Here is a 17,000-nt window from a genome sequence, read left to right as displayed (position 1 = left end):
CTTTTTTAATGTATTTTTTTAATTAATTTTTTTTTAAATCAAAGGATAATTGCTTTACAGAATTTTGTTGTTTTCTGCCAGAGAAGCACAGTTTTATAGGATGGCCCCTTGTGTCCTGGGGTACAGAGCCCCAGATGTTGAGGGGAGATGCCCTGAGGGTGGAGCTTCCAGGACTGTAGGATATTAGAAGACTTTTCTGGGCAGGACTAGAAAGTTGGGCTGGAGGTAAAGAGGAAGAGTCCCCCGCAGCGCTGAGTGGCCACCTGGCCAAAGCCTGGGGGGGAGTGGGAAGGAGCCAGGGAGGCCTCATCCTAACGCACACAGCGGGGGGCTCAGATGGACCCTCCTGAAAGGACGCCCTGGCCCCGGTCAGGGATCCTTGGTCTGGCCTCTTGTCTTATGTGTGGCTTCTAACGAACCTCAGTGATGCCTGAGGTTCCCTCCTGCTCCGTGGGTGTGAGTTGAGACCTGGGGGGAGGTGACCATTTCCAGGTCTTTTTCCATTTCCCCCTCCTCTGCCATGAGCTTGGCAGGTCAGGCCAGGTGACAAAGCCAGATGTGCCTAACTGTGTCCCCTCCGACCTGGCAGGAAGGACATCAAGAAGGGGGAGAAGAACACCATCGTCACCTCCTACAACAGGAACTTCACAGGGCGCAATGACGCAAACCCCGAGACCCACGCCTTCGTCACGTCCCCAGAGGTGAGGCTCCGCCCTAACCCGGGATAGCCTCTGGGGGTCCTGCCCTGGCCAGGCAGGGGAGTAGGGGCCCTGCAGGGCTGCTGAAGGAATGTTGGCATCACAGGGCCAGGGGTTGTCAGAGCAGAAACCAAGAGCCACAGGCCTTGCCGGGCCCAGGCATTGAGTTCCCTGGGTGTGCCCTGCCTGACTCCCCTCAGCCCCAGGAGTCTGAGGTTTTGTTAGAGTCACCACCAGGGACAGAAGGCACTCCTGCCTCCACCCGGCCACATGGGTCCCGTTGGTGACCCGTGAACAACGCAGGAGGCGCTTGCGCTGCCCGAGCCAGGAGGGAGGCCGTGCTGTCACGATGAGCAGTGAGCTGCATGCTCTGGGCACTTAGTAGTTTTCCGCGCGCAGACAGTCTTGTGACCCTTTTTTTTCCTGCGCTGGGTCTTTGTTGCGGTACACAGGCTTTTCTCTAGTTGCAGCGAACAGGGGTCACTCTTGTTGCTTGTTGGGTTTCTCACTGCGGTGACTTCTCTTTCTGCAGAGCATGGGCTCCAGGGTGCAAGGGCTCAGAAATTGTGCACAGACTTAGCTGCCCTGTGGCATATGGAATCTTCCCGGACCAGGGATCAAACCCATGTCCCCTCCTTTGGCAGGGGGATTCTTAACTACTGAACCACCAGCGAAATCCATGACTTGGTTTTTTAAAGGAGCGTTCTAGAAATACTTTGGTGAAGAAATGGCCCCTTCCATGTTTTCGGTGCCCATTAAGGAACATACTCATCCTGGGAGTATTTCTGTGCCGGGCCTCTTGGGGTCCAGCACTGGCCCTGCCCAAGGAGGCACTGAGGTCCAGGCTCCGGGGGGCAGTAGAGGTGGGTGCATGAGTCCTCTGCAGGCCCTGGTCCCAGAGACATGGCTGCAGCTCCTTCCTGCGAGGGGAAGAGCAGTCATGGAGAATCTGGGAATTTCCCGGCTCCACCTCAGTTTCTGCCTAGGCTTCTGCTGAGGTGAAGGGATGGGGGAGGGGTTTGGTGTGAACGACAGACTGGCCGCCTCCATTCCAGATTGTCACAGCCCTGGCCATTGCTGGCACCCTCAAGTTCAACCCAGAGACTGACTTCCTGACGGGCAAGGACGGCAAGAAGTTCAGGCTGGAGGCTCCAGATGCAGATGAGCTTCCCCGAGCGGTGAGCAGGCGCAGCCTCTGCCACCGTCCTGCGGGCCCACCTCGGCCTGGGGCTCAGGGCCGCTGAGATGCTTCCGGCCCAGGAAGGGTGCTTGCCGGGAGGGAGAGCTTGGCACCCGGGGAGCTTGCCTGCCGTGGGAGCCCGTCCACGTGGGACTGAGGGCTTGGCACCCAACGTGCCCTGTCGCCTGCTGCAGGAGTTTGACCCCGGACAGGACACCTACCAGCACCCCCCCAAGGACAGCAGCGGGCAGCAGGTGGATGTGAGTCCCACCAGCCAGCGCCTGCAGCTCCTGGAGCCTTTCGACAAGTGGGACGGCCGAGACCTGGAGGACCTGCAGATCCTCATCAAGGTCAGGGACTCGGGGTCGCGCGAACAGCCCTGCTGCCAGCGTACCCTTCCCTAATGGGCAGGAGGGCCCGGGGAACCACGCGGGCCCCCATGGGCCCCGGTGGAGGACACGGTCAAGAGTCAGGCGGGGGCAGGAAGGGAGGTTTGGCTGCGGAGGAGTGAGGGGATCTGTGTCCCCCTTTCTACTGCCCTGTGCCGGGCCAGCTGCTCAGGGTCCTCCAGGGATGTGAGCGGACGCAGTGTTAGGAGGGCAGATGAGCAACTGTGACCCTCACAGCAGGTCTCCATGCACTGGGCTTGACCAGACACGCTCTGGTGCCGTCGATTTCCCGTGGTTGAGCATCAGGGATAGGGCGTGTGTCTGGGAGCTGAGCAGAGGGGCCAGAGACCTTGGAGCCATGCCGCACAGGCACTGAGCTGTTTACTGTGGCGTCTGCAGGCAGTGACACAGCCCCCGTTAAAAGCCCGCACGGTAGACGAAATGATCATCACCAGCCAGAACCCAGACACGTCCCAGAGCTCGTCTGTCTCTGGCACGAATCTGCAGCTGGTCTTCCAACCTGGGCATCTCCTACCTGGGGGCCTCGGGCTGAAGAGCGAGTGAGCAAACACATGGGTCCTCCGTGCCTGGCTCTGCCCCCTTGAGGGACAGGGAACAGCCTTGCCTGAACCCTCTTGGCCAGAGCCTGACCCGCTTCTCCTGTCCCCACTATCTGCGTCCAGAGGGCCTGTCCATCCACCACTCAGAGCCCACACCCGACCTCTGTTCTCTCTGCTCACCCACCCAAGGTCAAAGGGAAGTGTACCACTGACCACATCTCGGCTGCCGGCCCCTGGCTCAAGTTCCGTGGGCATCTGGACAACATCTCCAACAACCTGCTCATTGGTGCCATCAACGTGGAAAACGGCAAGGCCAACTCCGTGCGCAACGCCGTCACCCAGGAGTTCGGTCCTGTCCCTGACACCGCCCGCTACTACAAGGTGGGCCCGAGCTGGAGGGTAGGGATGGGGTTCTCTGGTGCTTCCTGGTGGCCAGGTCGGGCACTCCACTCAGGGAAAGGGGGGTCCACACTTGCAGCTTTGCAGTGGAATGGTGTCCCAGCGCCACCGAGGCAGCCCTGTGTCTGTCACCCCCGCTGCCCTGAGCTTTGGGTCACAGGAGGGTCACACCTCCCAGGCCCCGCGGACAGCCAGGCCCTGCCTCATCCTGTCTTCCGAGAGCCTGGCTGGGGCTGGATTCAGCTCTAACTTCACCTGTCCTTGGGGTGCAGGTGAGGCGGGGGGCTCTGGTCCCTTGATCTGTGAGCCTTAGGAGGCCTGAGGGCTGAGCAGGAGGTGGGCCAGTGCCTCCTCCTCCTCATAAACTTGCTCCTTACTCACCCCTGACAGAAACACGGCATCCGGTGGGTGGTGATCGGAGATGAAAACTATGGTGAGGGTTCGAGCCGGGAGCACGCGGCCCTGGAGCCTCGCCACCTCGGGGGCCGGGCCATCATCACCAAGAGCTTCGCCAGGATCCACGGTGAGCAGGAGCCCAGTCCCAGCCCCACCCGCCTCCCCTCACTGGCAACCCAGGGTCACCCGGCCCACAGTGCCTGGCAGGGCCAGAGCCACGTGGCTGGTCTCCAGGGTGTGTCCATGGAGACCCCACAGCACCCCGGCCTCCAGCCTCAGCCCCTTCAGATTTGTCGGTTCTGATACCACAGCTCCCCACCCCAGGCATATACTGGTCTTGCCTCCACACTTGGAGCAGCTGAGATCCAGGGCACGTGGTCAGAGGACCGTCTCTGATTGTCAGAGGCCTCAGGGAAACACAGGCACGCAAGCACACTCGCCTAGGGCCCCACATAACTGGGAGAGCGGCCAAGCTGGTCCTTGTGGTCAGTGACCCAGGTTTGTCCCCGTGTGGCAGTACCACGTGACCCTCCCAGAGCCCTAACTGGACTTGGCTGGTGAGGTTCCTCACAGAGAAGGGAGGGACGGGACCTGCCCACTATGGACTCCTGCTCTCTGTCTTCTAGAAACCAACCTGAAGAAGCAGGGCCTGCTGCCCCTCACCTTCGCTGACCCAGCTGACTACAACAAGATTCACCCTGTGGACAAGCTGACCATCCAGGGCCTGAAGGACTTTGCCCCTGGCAAGGTCAGGGGGCAGGGAAGGAGGGTGGGCCAGCCAAGCCCATTTCTCCCAGGGCCCTCCTGAGAGGGGAGGGGAGGGTTGCCTTCCTACACCTGGCCCTCCTTCCATGAGCCTTTGTTCCAGCTAGAAGGGCCCCCGAATTCTCCAGGTAACCCCCAAGGGGCCCGGAGCAGTGGCCCTCCCTCCTGAGCCTCGAGCAAACCCAGGGCCGTGTTCTCGGGGGCCGTCCGCCCACACGTGTCCCTCCTCACAGCCGCTGACGTGCATCATCAAGCACCCCAACGGGACCCAGGAGACCATCCTCCTGAACCACACCTTCAACGAGACCCAGATCGAGTGGTTCCGCGCCGGCAGTGCGCTCAACAGGATGAAGGAGCTGCAGAAGTGAGGTCCCCTCAGCCGCCACTGCCCACCGACCAACTCCTCGGACCCGGCTCTGGCGTCACAAGGGCGGTTCCACGGCACCAGAACCAGATCCGATCGGATCCAGCCGTGGCTCCGCTCCGAGATGCGGCGGCCCGGCCTCCTGCCCTCCTCTCCTCGGCCCAGGGAGTGCCCCACGGCCGGGGGTGGGGGAGGCTCTTAATAGCGTGTCAACCCTGTCTTCCTGTTTTTAGTCCGATTCAGATCTTGAGCAGCTTCATGCAACTGTATTTATTTTTGATGACAGACGCCCATCTAAAGTTTTTCTCCTGCCTGTTCATTTCACTGGTGGCTAAAGGATTTAAAAAAGTCCTTTTGCTCTTATAAGGAAAATAAGAATTCACATGCAGTGACTGGCTGTGTGAGTGGTGGTGTCTGCTGTTACCAGCTCCAGCAAGGGGCAGAGGGGTTCCTTCACAGCCAGAGTCAGTGGGGGCCCCCAGAGCCACGCCACAGCGTTTGTTTTTCAGCCCCACTGCCTGCGGGGCAGCCTCCCCTCCCCATCCCCACATTCCAGTAGCTTCCTTGATGGGCCTGGGGGGTTGGGCCCAACATGGAGCCTCCCCCTTCCCCTGGGCTTTGAGCTGCCCTTCAGACATGCAGTGTGTGTGTCTGTTGTACAGACAGGCCACCACGTCCAAGGTCACAGCTAGTCCACGTGCCCTGCCCCCATCCCCTGGCACAGGGCGGCAGCGGGCACGGCTCCTCTCCTTGGAGCGCCGTCCACTGGCACCACCCACAGCTCCAGACCCATGTCCATGTGAGCCGAAAGGCCGGGGCCGGAGGCAGGCTCCACGGCGACCCCTTCATCAGGACAAGACTTGCCTGACGGAAACATGGCGTCCAGTGGGGGATATAAAACCATGTCCTGGTCCCAAGAGAGGTTTCTGGCAGAAATGAGTGGAGGGGCAGGAGGAATCTGGCAAAGCCTTTCTGTTGAGTAAATGATGAGGCGTTTTCCCGCCTCCAGGTTCTCAAAGCACAAGCAGACAGACCCACAGCGTGTTCATGGTGTGGCCAAGGTCGCAAAGTGACAGCTGGCCCAAGGCTCCCGCTGTACTGCTGGGGCGGGGCGGGGGCGGACAACAACAACAGCGGGTCACCAGCCCTCACCCCCCGGCTCACGAAAGCCCAGCGCTGCCACTTCCTGATGGAGCTGCTTGGCCGAGTCCAGGCCCCACCTTCCAAACGACGGTGGGAAGGAAGGTTTTCCCGTGAAGGTCAGGTGACGAGCACCCGGCAGCTGTCCCGGACCAGCCTCCTGCTCTCTGGGCTACTTGTGGAGCCGCCAGGATCAGCTGGCCCAGAGCTGGCCGGGACCTTTCACCCCGAAGTCCACCTCTGGGTCATCTCTAGATGTGATCTGGGGTCAGGAAGGACGTGCTGTCCTGGCTGTGGCAACTTGGTGACTGTAGATCACTGAGACAAGGGCGGCTCTCCCAGGTGATGCCGTCTTCATTTATTAAATGTCTTTGCTGTCACCAATGGGCAGAAGTCCGTGGGGACTGTGGCACTCGGGTAGCTCTGGGAGAGGCAGGGGAGGGGACAGCCTGGCAGGGTGCAGGCCGCTCCTCGCCTGAACCAGTGGCAGTGGTCTTCAGGGCCAGCTGCGCCTCCTTCCCAAGGGCCGGGCAGGGTCCGTGCTCACAGCGCAGGGCTAGCTGCTCGTCCACCAGGAGAGGAGGCCCAGGCCCGGCTCGCTGATGGATCCCTGCCAGGGGTGGAGAGAGAACTGGCATGCTTCATCTGTTTAGCCTGGAGCCAACTTGGACAGGAGGCAAAGGGGGCCCTCTCTTCTAGGTGCGGCCCCAAGGAGGCTCTGGGAACACCCAGGAGCTGCACCAGCACCCCAGAGGGGAGGTGGACTCCTCTCGCCCCAGCCTCTCCTGGGGCCTGTAAGAAGAGTGCTGGTTTACCGAGGACATGGCTCCTGGCCCCTCACCTGTATGCCTGCCCACAAGGGCACCAGCGTGCCAATCCTAGGCCTGCCCTCCTGAGCCGCCTATGGTCTAGTCCTGCCAGAAGAGCCTAGTGATCTTGGGCCCCAGCCTCCGAATCATGCAGACGGGACCACCACTCCTCTTCCTGATAAAGACAGTTACCCTGAAAGTGAGCAGCTTGGGCCCCACGTTACACTAGAAAACCCTACCTGCAGGCCCTGGAATCCCACTTGGGTCATGTGTCACCGTCTGGCTTCATGAGGGTAAAAGACAAGGGACCCAAGTCAGATCTGGTGGGTCAGCTTCCCCAGGCCCTCAGGCCACTTGGGTTTGTAGTGGTAGCAGCCTTGAGGGTCCTGTCCCTCCCCCCCAGCTCCCCCCCCACCCCCGGTTTCTTCCTCACGCTGCCAGCTCATGAGCAGCCTTGTCCAGCTGGTGCTGTCCTCTCATGGGCAGGGGCCTGACTCACCTGCCCTCCCCAACGGCGTGGCAGCTTTATGACACTGCCGCAAGGACCACTGCCGCCCTGCCCCACAGAAACTGGGCTCCCCAAGAAGGGTCCACCCGAGACACCACAGGGACTGCACCCCCACCTGCTGGGTCCTCCCGCCCCCGGGTCTCATCAAGACAGCTCACCATGAGTGTGTACGGAGCCTCCTTCTTGGGCAGCTCCTCGCTGGAAGAGGCGGCCTCAGCCGAGCTGGGTCCCGTGGGGGATGTGTCCACGAAGCTCTCGTCCACCACCCGGAAGCGGACCTCCTCGCCGATGTCCATGTACAGGTCGTGGGCGCCCTCCTCCGTCTCGTACTCCCACACCCACACCTGCTCTGCCTCGTCGCTGGGCGGGGCACACGGTCAAGGCAACAACCAGGCCAGCGGGGAAGCCCTGAGTTTGAGGGGTTCCTCCCATAGTGCCCACCCCCAGGAAGAGCCCACTGCAGGCTGAAATGTTTTGCCCAGGAAGTCACAGAAGAGAGGGCTCAGCCCCACATACAAGAGGCGAGGGCGGGCCGGCCCGGAGCCCGTGGAGCCAGGACCCAGGCTGGGAACATGGACCTCAGAGCAGGAGGAGCTCGGAGCAGAATGCAAGCTGCACCTCCACCCAGGGATGACCACGGCCCCTCGGTGCCCGGGCTCGGACTCCACCTGTGCCCTCAGAGGCCGGCTGCCATGTTCAAACCTCAACTCACCACCCACCGGGGGCCAGGCCCAACCTCTCCGTGCCTCAGGGCCCCCATTGGTATACCAGGGGCGGTAGGGAGGCCTGCCCTTCAGGGCTGCGGCGGGGAGGTAATGAAACAGCACGCATGGAGAGCGCCCTCCACAGGTGCCATGGTTGACCCGAGCGCCGGCCGAAGCTGGCCATGTGCTCCGCACGGTGCGATCCCACATGCCTCTGCACGCCTCACGGTGCTCTGCCGGCAGGCAGCCCAGGAACGCTCCCGGTTTCCAATAGGACGTGGCAGGTTTTCCGACAAGTTCCAGAGTCACACACAGACCCTGCCCCAGGCCCTGTGCATACGTACACACACACACCCACAAACACACGTACACACACACCCCACACATGCACACACGTACACACACAAAACCGGGGCCCCCGCCCTCAGCAGATCCCACACTGAAGGGACACACTGCCCTCCAGTGGCAGCCCCGCAGGTGGGTCCTGCCTCGCCTCGGTGCCAGGTCCCCTGCTGGGCACCTTGGGCACAGCTGGGACAAGATGGGGTCTCTCCCCGTGAGCAGTCTTGGGGCGCACCCACAGAAACAACCACCCCAGTGCAGCAGGGCGCGGGCCGGGACAGGGACAATGGGGGAGCCAGCAAAGAGACTCCTCAACCAGCCCTGGACGCGCAGCGCCAAGCCCTCAGATGTGAGCCGAGGACGGGCGGCGGGCCGGTCAGGGGCCTCAGAGGGAGGTGACCTCAGCGAGGTGAGCTGGAACCAGGCCTGGCAGCCCCGATGCAGGTACAGGCAGGGAGGCCCTGCAGCCCGTGTGGGACGCATAGGCAGCGCCGTGCTTCGGGGGCAAATGAGATGCAGGCTGCAGGGGTGGACAGAGGCTGGCAGCATCAGGTCACAGGACCCAGGGACCTTCCATGGAGGGGCGCGAGCTCTCACCCTGGGAGGATACAACTTGGCCGGCTGCTGCAGCGACTCCGGAGGGATGAGAATGTCGTCAAAGAACCCTAGGGAGACTGGAAGGCAGGCAGGTGACAACGTGAGTAGACAGGCCAGCCCTGAGTCTGCTGCCTGGGGACCCCTCCTCCACCACGGAGCCCCACGGCTCTGCCCGGCCTGAGCAGCCACCGAAACCCGAGGTGGACCCCGCACTACCAGGGCCAGTGGGTGCGGGCGGCCCGGGCACCTCTGCCAGCTCCGGGGCCTCCCTCAGGGCATCTCAGCCTCCTGGCCAAGGCCCCCAGCTGACTGGGGTCCGCAGTTACAGGACGGACAGCCGAGCGCCCCCTCAGGCAGGTTCTGCTCGTCTAGGTGGGTGCTCCCCTGACCACCTGGAGAGGCTCAGGGGCCCGGCCGCCTGCCCCCCTCGTGCTCCCAGGTCTCGCGTGAGGACGCAGGGCTGACGTTACCGTGCACTCCCTCCGGGCTGCAGCCTTTGATCTTTCCGATCAGAATCTCGTCCAGGAACGGATGGAACACCACGTAGCGAAAGTGAACTGGAAATGGAGATGGCGCGGCAGTGATGAGCAGGCCGTGAGCAAGTGCCGCTCTGACTGGGGGGTGGCCTATGAATGCCGGTGTCCACCCTCACTCACTGGCATGCTGACCCCCAGGGTGGTACCAAGAGTCCACCCAGCAGTCCATGCCAGGCCTCCCTGGGGGCCTAGGCCTGAGAGCTGAGCAGGAGGGACCCTCATCCCATCTCCTGCAAGGCCACTGCTTGGCCCCCACAAGAGGCCAGCAGCACTGGCCCTGAAATACAGGCCCGCTCCCAATCCATCAGTCACACCTGAGCCCCGATCCTGGCCATCAATGATGCCAAAGTCAATCTCAACCTTCCTCCGGGCTCTCTCCTTGAAACTCTAACAAGGGCAGAAGCAACTGGCAGAGAGAACCAGGTCTTTGGAAACAAGTTCTCCATCTCCCGCTGACTGGCAAAGTTTGCCCCAGGCGCAGCTCTGACCTGGAACAGGATGCTAAAAATGCCCTGATATTTTTTGGGGGTGGGGAGGTTGGAGGGAGCCAATAAACCAGCAACAATGCCTCTGTGGGTTCTCAGGTTCTGCCCTAGGTGGTCCCTACTAACATGAGCCCAAGGAAAGTATCAGGTAAGGTCTGTGCCCACATCACAGACTCTGACTCCACGGCCTGGCAAAAGGCGTCCCTCGATCACTGCTGCCCTTTGCAGAGCGCCTCAAAGGGGGTGCCCACTGAGCCCCAAAGGCCTACGGTGTCTAGGGCCTGAACTCCGCCAGGGCTAGAGAATAACCATGAGGCTGCCCCTGCCTAGCCGCCCAGGGCCCATCTCAATCCATCCGTGTCATGTCATGCTTCCCCACTGGAAGCAAGAGGCTCCAAGAGGTCAAGTGACCTGCCCACAGCCACACAGCTGTTCTGCCAGAGGGAGACTCCAAGTCTTTCTGAACCACCACGCAGAGCCACGGGGTTGAATCTGCCTCCCCGTTTAATCCCCAAACACAGGCTTCTGCTTTCAGCACCCTCAGCTGCCTGGTCTGCCGGCTCACCCCAAGGACAGCGGGATCCACCTGCCCCCCACCCCAGCTCCCCGCGACTCCACCAGGCAGGAAAGCGTGGGGGAAGGACAGGGGGTAGCTGGTGTGCGTCCCTCCCGGCGAGGGGACAAGCACAGCCATCCGGGCCTCGTCCCATCGAGACGGGAGAGCCGCACGCTGACCTCGGAGAGAGCAGCTGAGGGCTGGTGTCTCTAACGCACAGAATGGAAAAATCCCTCTGCCTGTGTGACCCAGTTCCATCAGCTCAGTTTAATAAATCCCCACGGAGCCTCTGCCAGGGCCGTGCCAGGCTGGGCTTGGGCACTGGGCTCGCTGGGGCAGGACGACACGTGATTCCGTGCCCAGGGAGCTCGAGTCTGGAACCACCACAACCAAAGCACATGGTGAGCAACCCAGGTGCCCGTGGACAGACGGATGGATGAACACAGTGTGATACAGCCATGCGATGGAAGACTATTCAGTCTCAGGAAGGAATAAAGGACTAACACAGGGAACCACATGGATGAACCTTGAGGAAATTATGCTGCAGGAAATAAGCCAACCACAAAAGGCCAGTACTGTAGGATCCTATTCACAGGAAATGTGCAGAAGAGGCAAATTCAGAGACAGAAAGTCGACGAATGGTTGTCAGGGGCTGGTGGAGGGCGGGGAGTGATGGTTAATGGGTGTGGTGTTTCTTTTGGGGGTGACGAAAATATTCTAGAGTTAAGACAATGGTGACAATATCACACAGCTCTGTGAATATACAATGCTGAAAGCCCCTGAACTGTAGGCCTTAAAAGGGTGAATTTCATGGTATGTGAATTATATCTCACTTAAAAAACCAAAAGGAGGCCACAGACCAGGTGGAGGGCCAGCTGGGGTAGTGCTGTGCTCCCGAGAGCCGCCCCTGAAGTTCGAGGGATGTTCAGCCTGAGGTGGGAAGCCTAAAAAGTCAAAAAGGATGGGTCTGAAGAACCAGTAAGAAGAGGAAGACTTCCCACTACAATATTGTAAAGTAATTAGCCTCCAACTAATAAAAATAAATGAAAAAAAAAAGAAGAGGAAGACCTGTTCTTAGTTGTAGGCTGAGGATAAGCAGGGTTGCCTTAGAACGTAGTGAGTGTCTACAATGGACAAATACCTGAGTCCACTCAAGAGGTGCCTGGAGGAGCCAAATTCACAGAAACAGAAAGCAGAATGGTGGTTGGGGGGTTAGGGTTAGGGGGTGGGTAGGGAGAGGGGAGGGGGGAATTGGTGTTTAGTGGAGACAGAGATCCAGTGTTGGAAGACAATAAAGTGCTAGAGATGGATGATGGTGATGGTCAGACAACAATGTAAACATACTGAATGTCACGGAACTATACTCTAAACATGGTAAATTTTATGTTCTATCACAGCTTAAAAAAAAAAATAAAAGGGAAAAGAACAAAGCAAATGGTAGGCACAAAGACAGGCTGCTCCAGGGCCCTGAGTGGGGCCCTAACTCAGCCAGAGCAACTGGCGAATAAAAACCCTCTAAGCAAAGGCACAGACCCAGTGCTGAGCACCCCTCAGCACACCCTCGGCCACAGCCCCGGGGAGGCAGCAGGGGAAGGGGACCCGGGCTCAGGGTCAGCCTCGAAGCCTGGCCACTGACCCCACCACAGATCGACAATTCGCCCTGCACAATGCTCCATGGGCCCCGAGGAGCCTGACTGCCACACATGTTATCCCATTTTACAGATGAGCAAAGTGAGGCTGAGCCAGGTAGTCATCTGCCCGGGGTCAGAGTCAGAATTCAACCCCGGGTCCATGTGGACTCTACCCCTGCACCTGTTCCCAGGAATACCAGGGACCCAGGTACAGGGGGTTGGTCAGAAAACCAGCAATGACGCCAAGCAGCAGAAACAACCCAATAAACGGACGGAATCTCCGCATATTTAAATTTCTCTCCAGTCTTTCTTGAAGTTCTGGCCCCCATACCACTTGTCTCCTGGACAGCAAGGCCCCTGTCCCCGGGCAGAGACTGGGCTCAGCTGGACAGCGTCCTTCTCTGTAAACAGGGCCTGCATGGCCTTGTCTCCACATCACTGTCCAACCTTTCTGCTTCTGAGACCGTCCCAGTCCACACACAACTCAGAGCTCCATGGCATCCTCTTGAATGAATTAAGTCTCTGGATTCCTGGACACACACACCAGGCAGCCTCGCGGCACATTCTGGAATGCGCGGACATCCCTGTGCGGAGGCTGATGCCCCAGTGGGGGTCAGGGCAGGGTGGGAATCACTGCAGGGCCCTCCCCAGAGATTCTGACTCAGGGTCTAGGGCGGATGGGCGAGCGCCCAGCTGATGGCAAGTGGCATGTCTACACCCTGACTAGCCCCCAACCATCTCACCTGGCCCTCTGCTTCTGACTTGGTTTGTCCCTGCAGGAGAGAGACCAACGCCCCACTTCCTCCCTGAGAGCCCTCCTCCCTTGGGGTGCACATCCCCTTGCAAAGTGACTGCAGCTCCTCCCATCGGGGAGTCCTTCTCTAGCCCTTGACTCTGGCCTTGGCCACATGACCTGCTCTGGCCAATGGGATGCGAGCAGAGGCTCGGCCCAGAGGTGCTTTGGTGCCCAGTCCGCCTCCTGAAAGAAGAGACCACGTGGGGCAGAGATGAGAAGCCCAGCTGAGGCCCCCCACCCAACCAGTGAGCCAACCACCAGACACATGAGACCACCTTACACCATCCAGCCCTGGTCAAGCCAGCCCAGAAGACCACCACCAAGCAGACCGACAGAATCAGAGGAACAATTCACATCAATGAGCTGTCAGGACTCGCTATGAGCCAACGTCCTGTCCTGAGAGCTTTGTGTGTATTAACTCTGTAACCCTCAATAGTCCTGTAACTTGGTCTACTGTTAACTGCCTTTTACTGAAGAGGAAACAGAGGCTGCATGTTCCGCTTATGACATACAGCAAATAAGCAGCAGAGCTGCTATTTGAAGCCAGAGGCCACGAGTTTAACCATTATGCCCTGGAGTCCCTCAAGGTCTCCCAGCCCCAACCAGCCTCCTGTGCCCCTCCTCACTCTCCCCACTTTTATCAGCAATGCCAACTCCACTGTCTGTCCCCTACCGGAGCACACTGACAGCCAGGCAGGGCAGGGCTCAACCAGCACACAGGACCACCGGGGACACGTGCGCAGACAGCCACAGTCTCAGAGCTGGAGCAGCCTTGATGGAGAGGCCTCGAGAATCACCTCATCCACCTCCCCTTTTTTATTGGTCATGCTGCACTGCATGTGGGATCTTAGTTTCCCGACCAGGGATTGAACCTGTGCCCCCTGCAGTGGAAGCACCAAGTCTCAACCACTGGACCACCAGGGAAGTCCCCACCTCTTTTGTTATAGACGGGAAACTGAGGCACAGAAATGGGAAGATTCTGCCCATACCACCCAGGAAATTCCCGGCAGAGCAGTCAGGACTAGACCCCAGGTCTCCCAACCCCAGACCAGGACCCCCCCACCGAAAACTGAGCCCCGAGAAACCTGAAGCCCAGGAGGAGAGGGCACCCACCTTTCGTGTGTGATGCACCATCCCCTGGGAACACGTATGCGTCCTCCAGCTTGGTGATGTCAAACAGACAGATGCAGAGTCCCACGTTGTACACGACCTGTGTGCGTCCATGTACACGCCCAGTGACCCTGAGGCCCAGCTCCCCGAGCAGTCTCTCCTGAGATCTGCTTCCCCATCTCCACGGGGCAGGTATCCCCATTTTAAATGCACTGGGGCACTGCCTGAGGTAAAGAACTCCAGTAGGAGATGAGCTCTAAAAAGAACAAAGCCTTCGGTGACAAGACAGATTCAAGTCACAACACCAGCTCCACCACCCCCTGTGTGGCCTGCGAGGTCACTTCTCTGAGCCTCGGTTTCCCCATCTGCAAAAATGGACATACCAGGCTGTGGGCTTGTTAAATCCAAAGAGAACAGAGGTGAAGCGCCTAGCTCAGTAGTCGGCTCACCTGCTAGAAGGAACCCTCTCCAATCAAGGATCATTACTATTACTAGCAAGGACTGGGGTGGGGAACTCCAGGTTAAAACTACACTTTTCCAAGGTCCCAAGTCCATCCTGGAGCTCACAGTTCAGAGCGTCAGATCCACAGCTAGTCGCTCACAAAGTCTCAGACACTCAGAGCCGCAGGGACTGAGGCTGGCAGAGTGACACACAGGAGGCCCTGAGACTGGGCAAAATGGCCAAGGACGTCCACATACCGTTTCCACCCCGTGATGCTCCAAAGGACTAGCCGCTTGGTGTCTGCTTATCTGACACCAGCATCGTCACATCCCAGAGACCTTGCAGGACTGTTTACAGATTAGCAAGAAGCTCAGAGAAGTGAGTCCTGGCCAGACCTCACCACAGTGAGGCCCAGAGTCTGGCTGGTTTTGGAAGCACAAGGAGAAGGCGCCCTTGCCTGGGCCTTGGACCTCTTTTGCGAGGTCTCCTCTCCAATGACTCAGTAATTCAAATGCAGAAAGACTTGTCTGGGAATTCCCTGGCAGTCCAGTGGTTAGGACTCTGCACTTTCACTGCTGAAGACCTGGGTTCAACCTGTGGTTGGGGAGCTAAGATCCGACAAGACTCGAGGAGCAACCAAAAAAAAGAAAAAGAAATACTTGTCTGAACAGGTCACAGAAGGCCCTGTGCAACAAAAGGACTACATTCCCTTCTTGGACTTTTCATATCTTCTCTCTTTGTCCCCTTAGAGGCCCCCTCTCAAGGTACCTTACAAAGTAACCAGACACCATCCACTAAGGACTCTGTGAGTTCTCGCCAACAACAACTCCCCAGGTCTGTACACCCCACCTTCTGTGACTTCAGCCTCTATGGAACAGACCTGCCTCCAGTCTCCAGCCAGCCAGTTTTCTTCCTGCTGGCTCTTTCTCAGCCTACTACAGATGAAGGCCATCACTCCAGTGAAGTCCTGTGGGCCCTGTATGGGCTGGCTCCCACCACTCTCCAGCCTGCCCTCCCCTCTCTCCCTCTGCCCTGGCCACACCAGCCTCCTCCAAGCTATGACAGGTTTGATATTCCTTCCTGCCTCAGGGCCTTTGCACATACTGTTTCTGCTTCCTGCATAGCTCTACTCTGCCCGGAATCCCCTATGTGAGTTCTTCCTCACCACCAGATCTCAGCTCAAATATCACCCCTAGCAAAGCGTCTTGTCTCCCTCATTGTAGGCGAAGTTCCCTCATTCCACAGGCTTGTGAACACCTGTTCTCATAATAGTTACCTAAATTTGTCATCACACACTCAACTGTGGGAGTCTCTTGTTCATATCTGCTGTCCCCACCACACTACAGAGCAGAAGCGTGTCTGTTTTATTCATTCAACAAACAATTATGGAACATCTGCTCTGTGCCAGACTCTTCTGCGGGTTACCTGCGGAGAAGAAAAAGGTCACTGCCCTCATGAAGAGGAAAAGAGAAAAACAGTAACCAAGTAAACAAGCAAGGAAAGACTGTGGTGAGTGCTAAGAAGGAAAGAGTGATGTGGCACAGAATAACTGCTTCAGAAAAGACAGAGGGAAGACCTCTGACTGGCACTAAGGCATGCTGGCCTGGCACGTAAAAGGTGCACAAACATTTCTTTTGAAGGAATGAATGGCTAAACCTCCTGACAGCTGAACTACCACCCATCTTCACAGATGCACGGTTGGACAACAATGATTATTTCCATTTTACAAATGGAAACCGAAGCCCAGAGGGGGTAAATGACTTGATTTAGATTGCAAATTATCAATAATTTGGAAGTGGGGACGCTAGTATTTCCCAGTTACAAGAACCTTTTTCAAATTCAATTTTTGATTCTCTCCAACATCCTAGTGGGGTAAAGGATGAGTTCACCCCACTCGCAGGTGAAGAATCCGAGTTCTGAGACGTTAAGCTCCTTGCCCAAAGCCAAGGCTTGGCATGGCCAGGCCGGCAGCGGGCGGGGTACGCAGTGTTGGCCCTTCCCGTGCTAAAGGCCTGCCTGCGACCCCGCGGACCCAGTACCTTGTTGGCCAACTTTTTGTTCAATTCTTCGGCAATGGAATCGTTGAGCTTCCTCTCAAACTGCCACGGGGGGATCCGCACGGTGTCCACCATCTCCACGAGGACAAACATCCCGGCCTGGGCAGGGGGCTCTGGGAGCCGGAGGATCAGTCACGCACCAGGGCCTGCAGCGGTGGGGATCCCCGAGTCCGCTCTGTGGCGTCCCAATAGGCGATACCCGTCCCCAGGCCGGTAAGGCGGGCTGCGCAGTAGGGCCTGGGGTGTCCCGTGCGGGGCGTGCTCCGATTCGACAGAGAAAGAAAACAGGCTCAGCGGAGGCGGGGGCTTCCTGGCTGAGCCGGAGCGGCGCGCGATCCGCCACACTCAGCCCCTCACCACGCGCCGCCGCCACACACCGCGCACCCAGACGCAGCCCGCGGCAGCAAGACCTGGGGTGAGATTCCGAATCCAGTAGCTTCCGGAGGGCCGACCAATAAGAAGTTTCGGCCCGCCCCTCAGCGCGGGGCGGGGCTGTCTACGGCTCGTGCGAGGGGCGGGGCGAGGCGGGGGCGGAG

The 17,000-nt window shown here is 58.9% G+C and overlaps 2 protein-coding genes across 2 annotated transcripts in view; one reads left to right on the top strand and one right to left on the bottom strand.

Moving 5' to 3' along the window:
* The window catches only part of ACO2 (aconitase 2), a 46,952-nt gene extending 41,813 nt beyond the window's left edge, over positions 1 to 5,139 (top strand). Inside the window, exons 12-18 of the mRNA XM_061124440.1 lie at positions 590 to 701; positions 1,754 to 1,876; positions 2,073 to 2,228; positions 3,017 to 3,208; positions 3,617 to 3,749; positions 4,249 to 4,370; positions 4,621 to 5,139. Coding sequence (XP_060980423.1) covers positions 590 to 701; positions 1,754 to 1,876; positions 2,073 to 2,228; positions 3,017 to 3,208; positions 3,617 to 3,749; positions 4,249 to 4,370; positions 4,621 to 4,755 — 973 coding nt within the window. The 3' untranslated portion in view covers positions 4,756 to 5,139. The remainder of the gene's footprint in view (positions 1 to 589; positions 702 to 1,753; positions 1,877 to 2,072; positions 2,229 to 3,016; positions 3,209 to 3,616; positions 3,750 to 4,248; positions 4,371 to 4,620) is intronic.
* Positions 5,007 to 16,878, bottom strand: POLR3H (RNA polymerase III subunit H). The gene is made up of 6 exons (XM_061124441.1): positions 16,447 to 16,878; positions 13,969 to 14,065; positions 9,322 to 9,408; positions 8,865 to 8,928; positions 7,367 to 7,568; positions 5,007 to 6,501 (listed from the first exon to the last, which is right to left on the bottom strand). Exons 1-6 carry the CDS (start codon positions 16,555 to 16,557, stop codon positions 6,448 to 6,450), a joined length of 615 nt encoding a protein of 204 aa, XP_060980424.1. The 5' UTR covers positions 16,558 to 16,878; the 3' UTR covers positions 5,007 to 6,447.
* Positions 16,879 to 17,000: the final 122 nt, after the last annotated feature.

This window comes from Dama dama, chromosome 22, assembly GCF_033118175.1.
Source record: "Dama dama isolate Ldn47 chromosome 22, ASM3311817v1, whole genome shotgun sequence".
NCBI classification, from domain to species: Eukaryota; Metazoa; Chordata; class Mammalia; order Artiodactyla; family Cervidae; genus Dama; species Dama dama.
This window is presented reverse-complemented; position numbering and strand designations above follow the sequence as displayed.

Coding starts and splice junctions, on each gene's coding strand:
- POLR3H (XM_061124441.1), bottom strand. CDS start 16,557: ATGTTTGTCCTCGTGGAGATGGTGGACACCGTGCGGATCCCCCCGTGG. Junction 7,569..8,864: donor CTGCAGCAGCCGGCCAAGTT/GTATCCTCCCAG, acceptor TGCCCCGCCCAG/CGACGAGGCAGAGCAGGTGT. Junction 6,502..7,366: donor AGGCTCCGTACACACTCATG/GTGAGCTGTCTT, acceptor CACCCCTGGCAG/GGATCCATCAGCGAGCCGGG.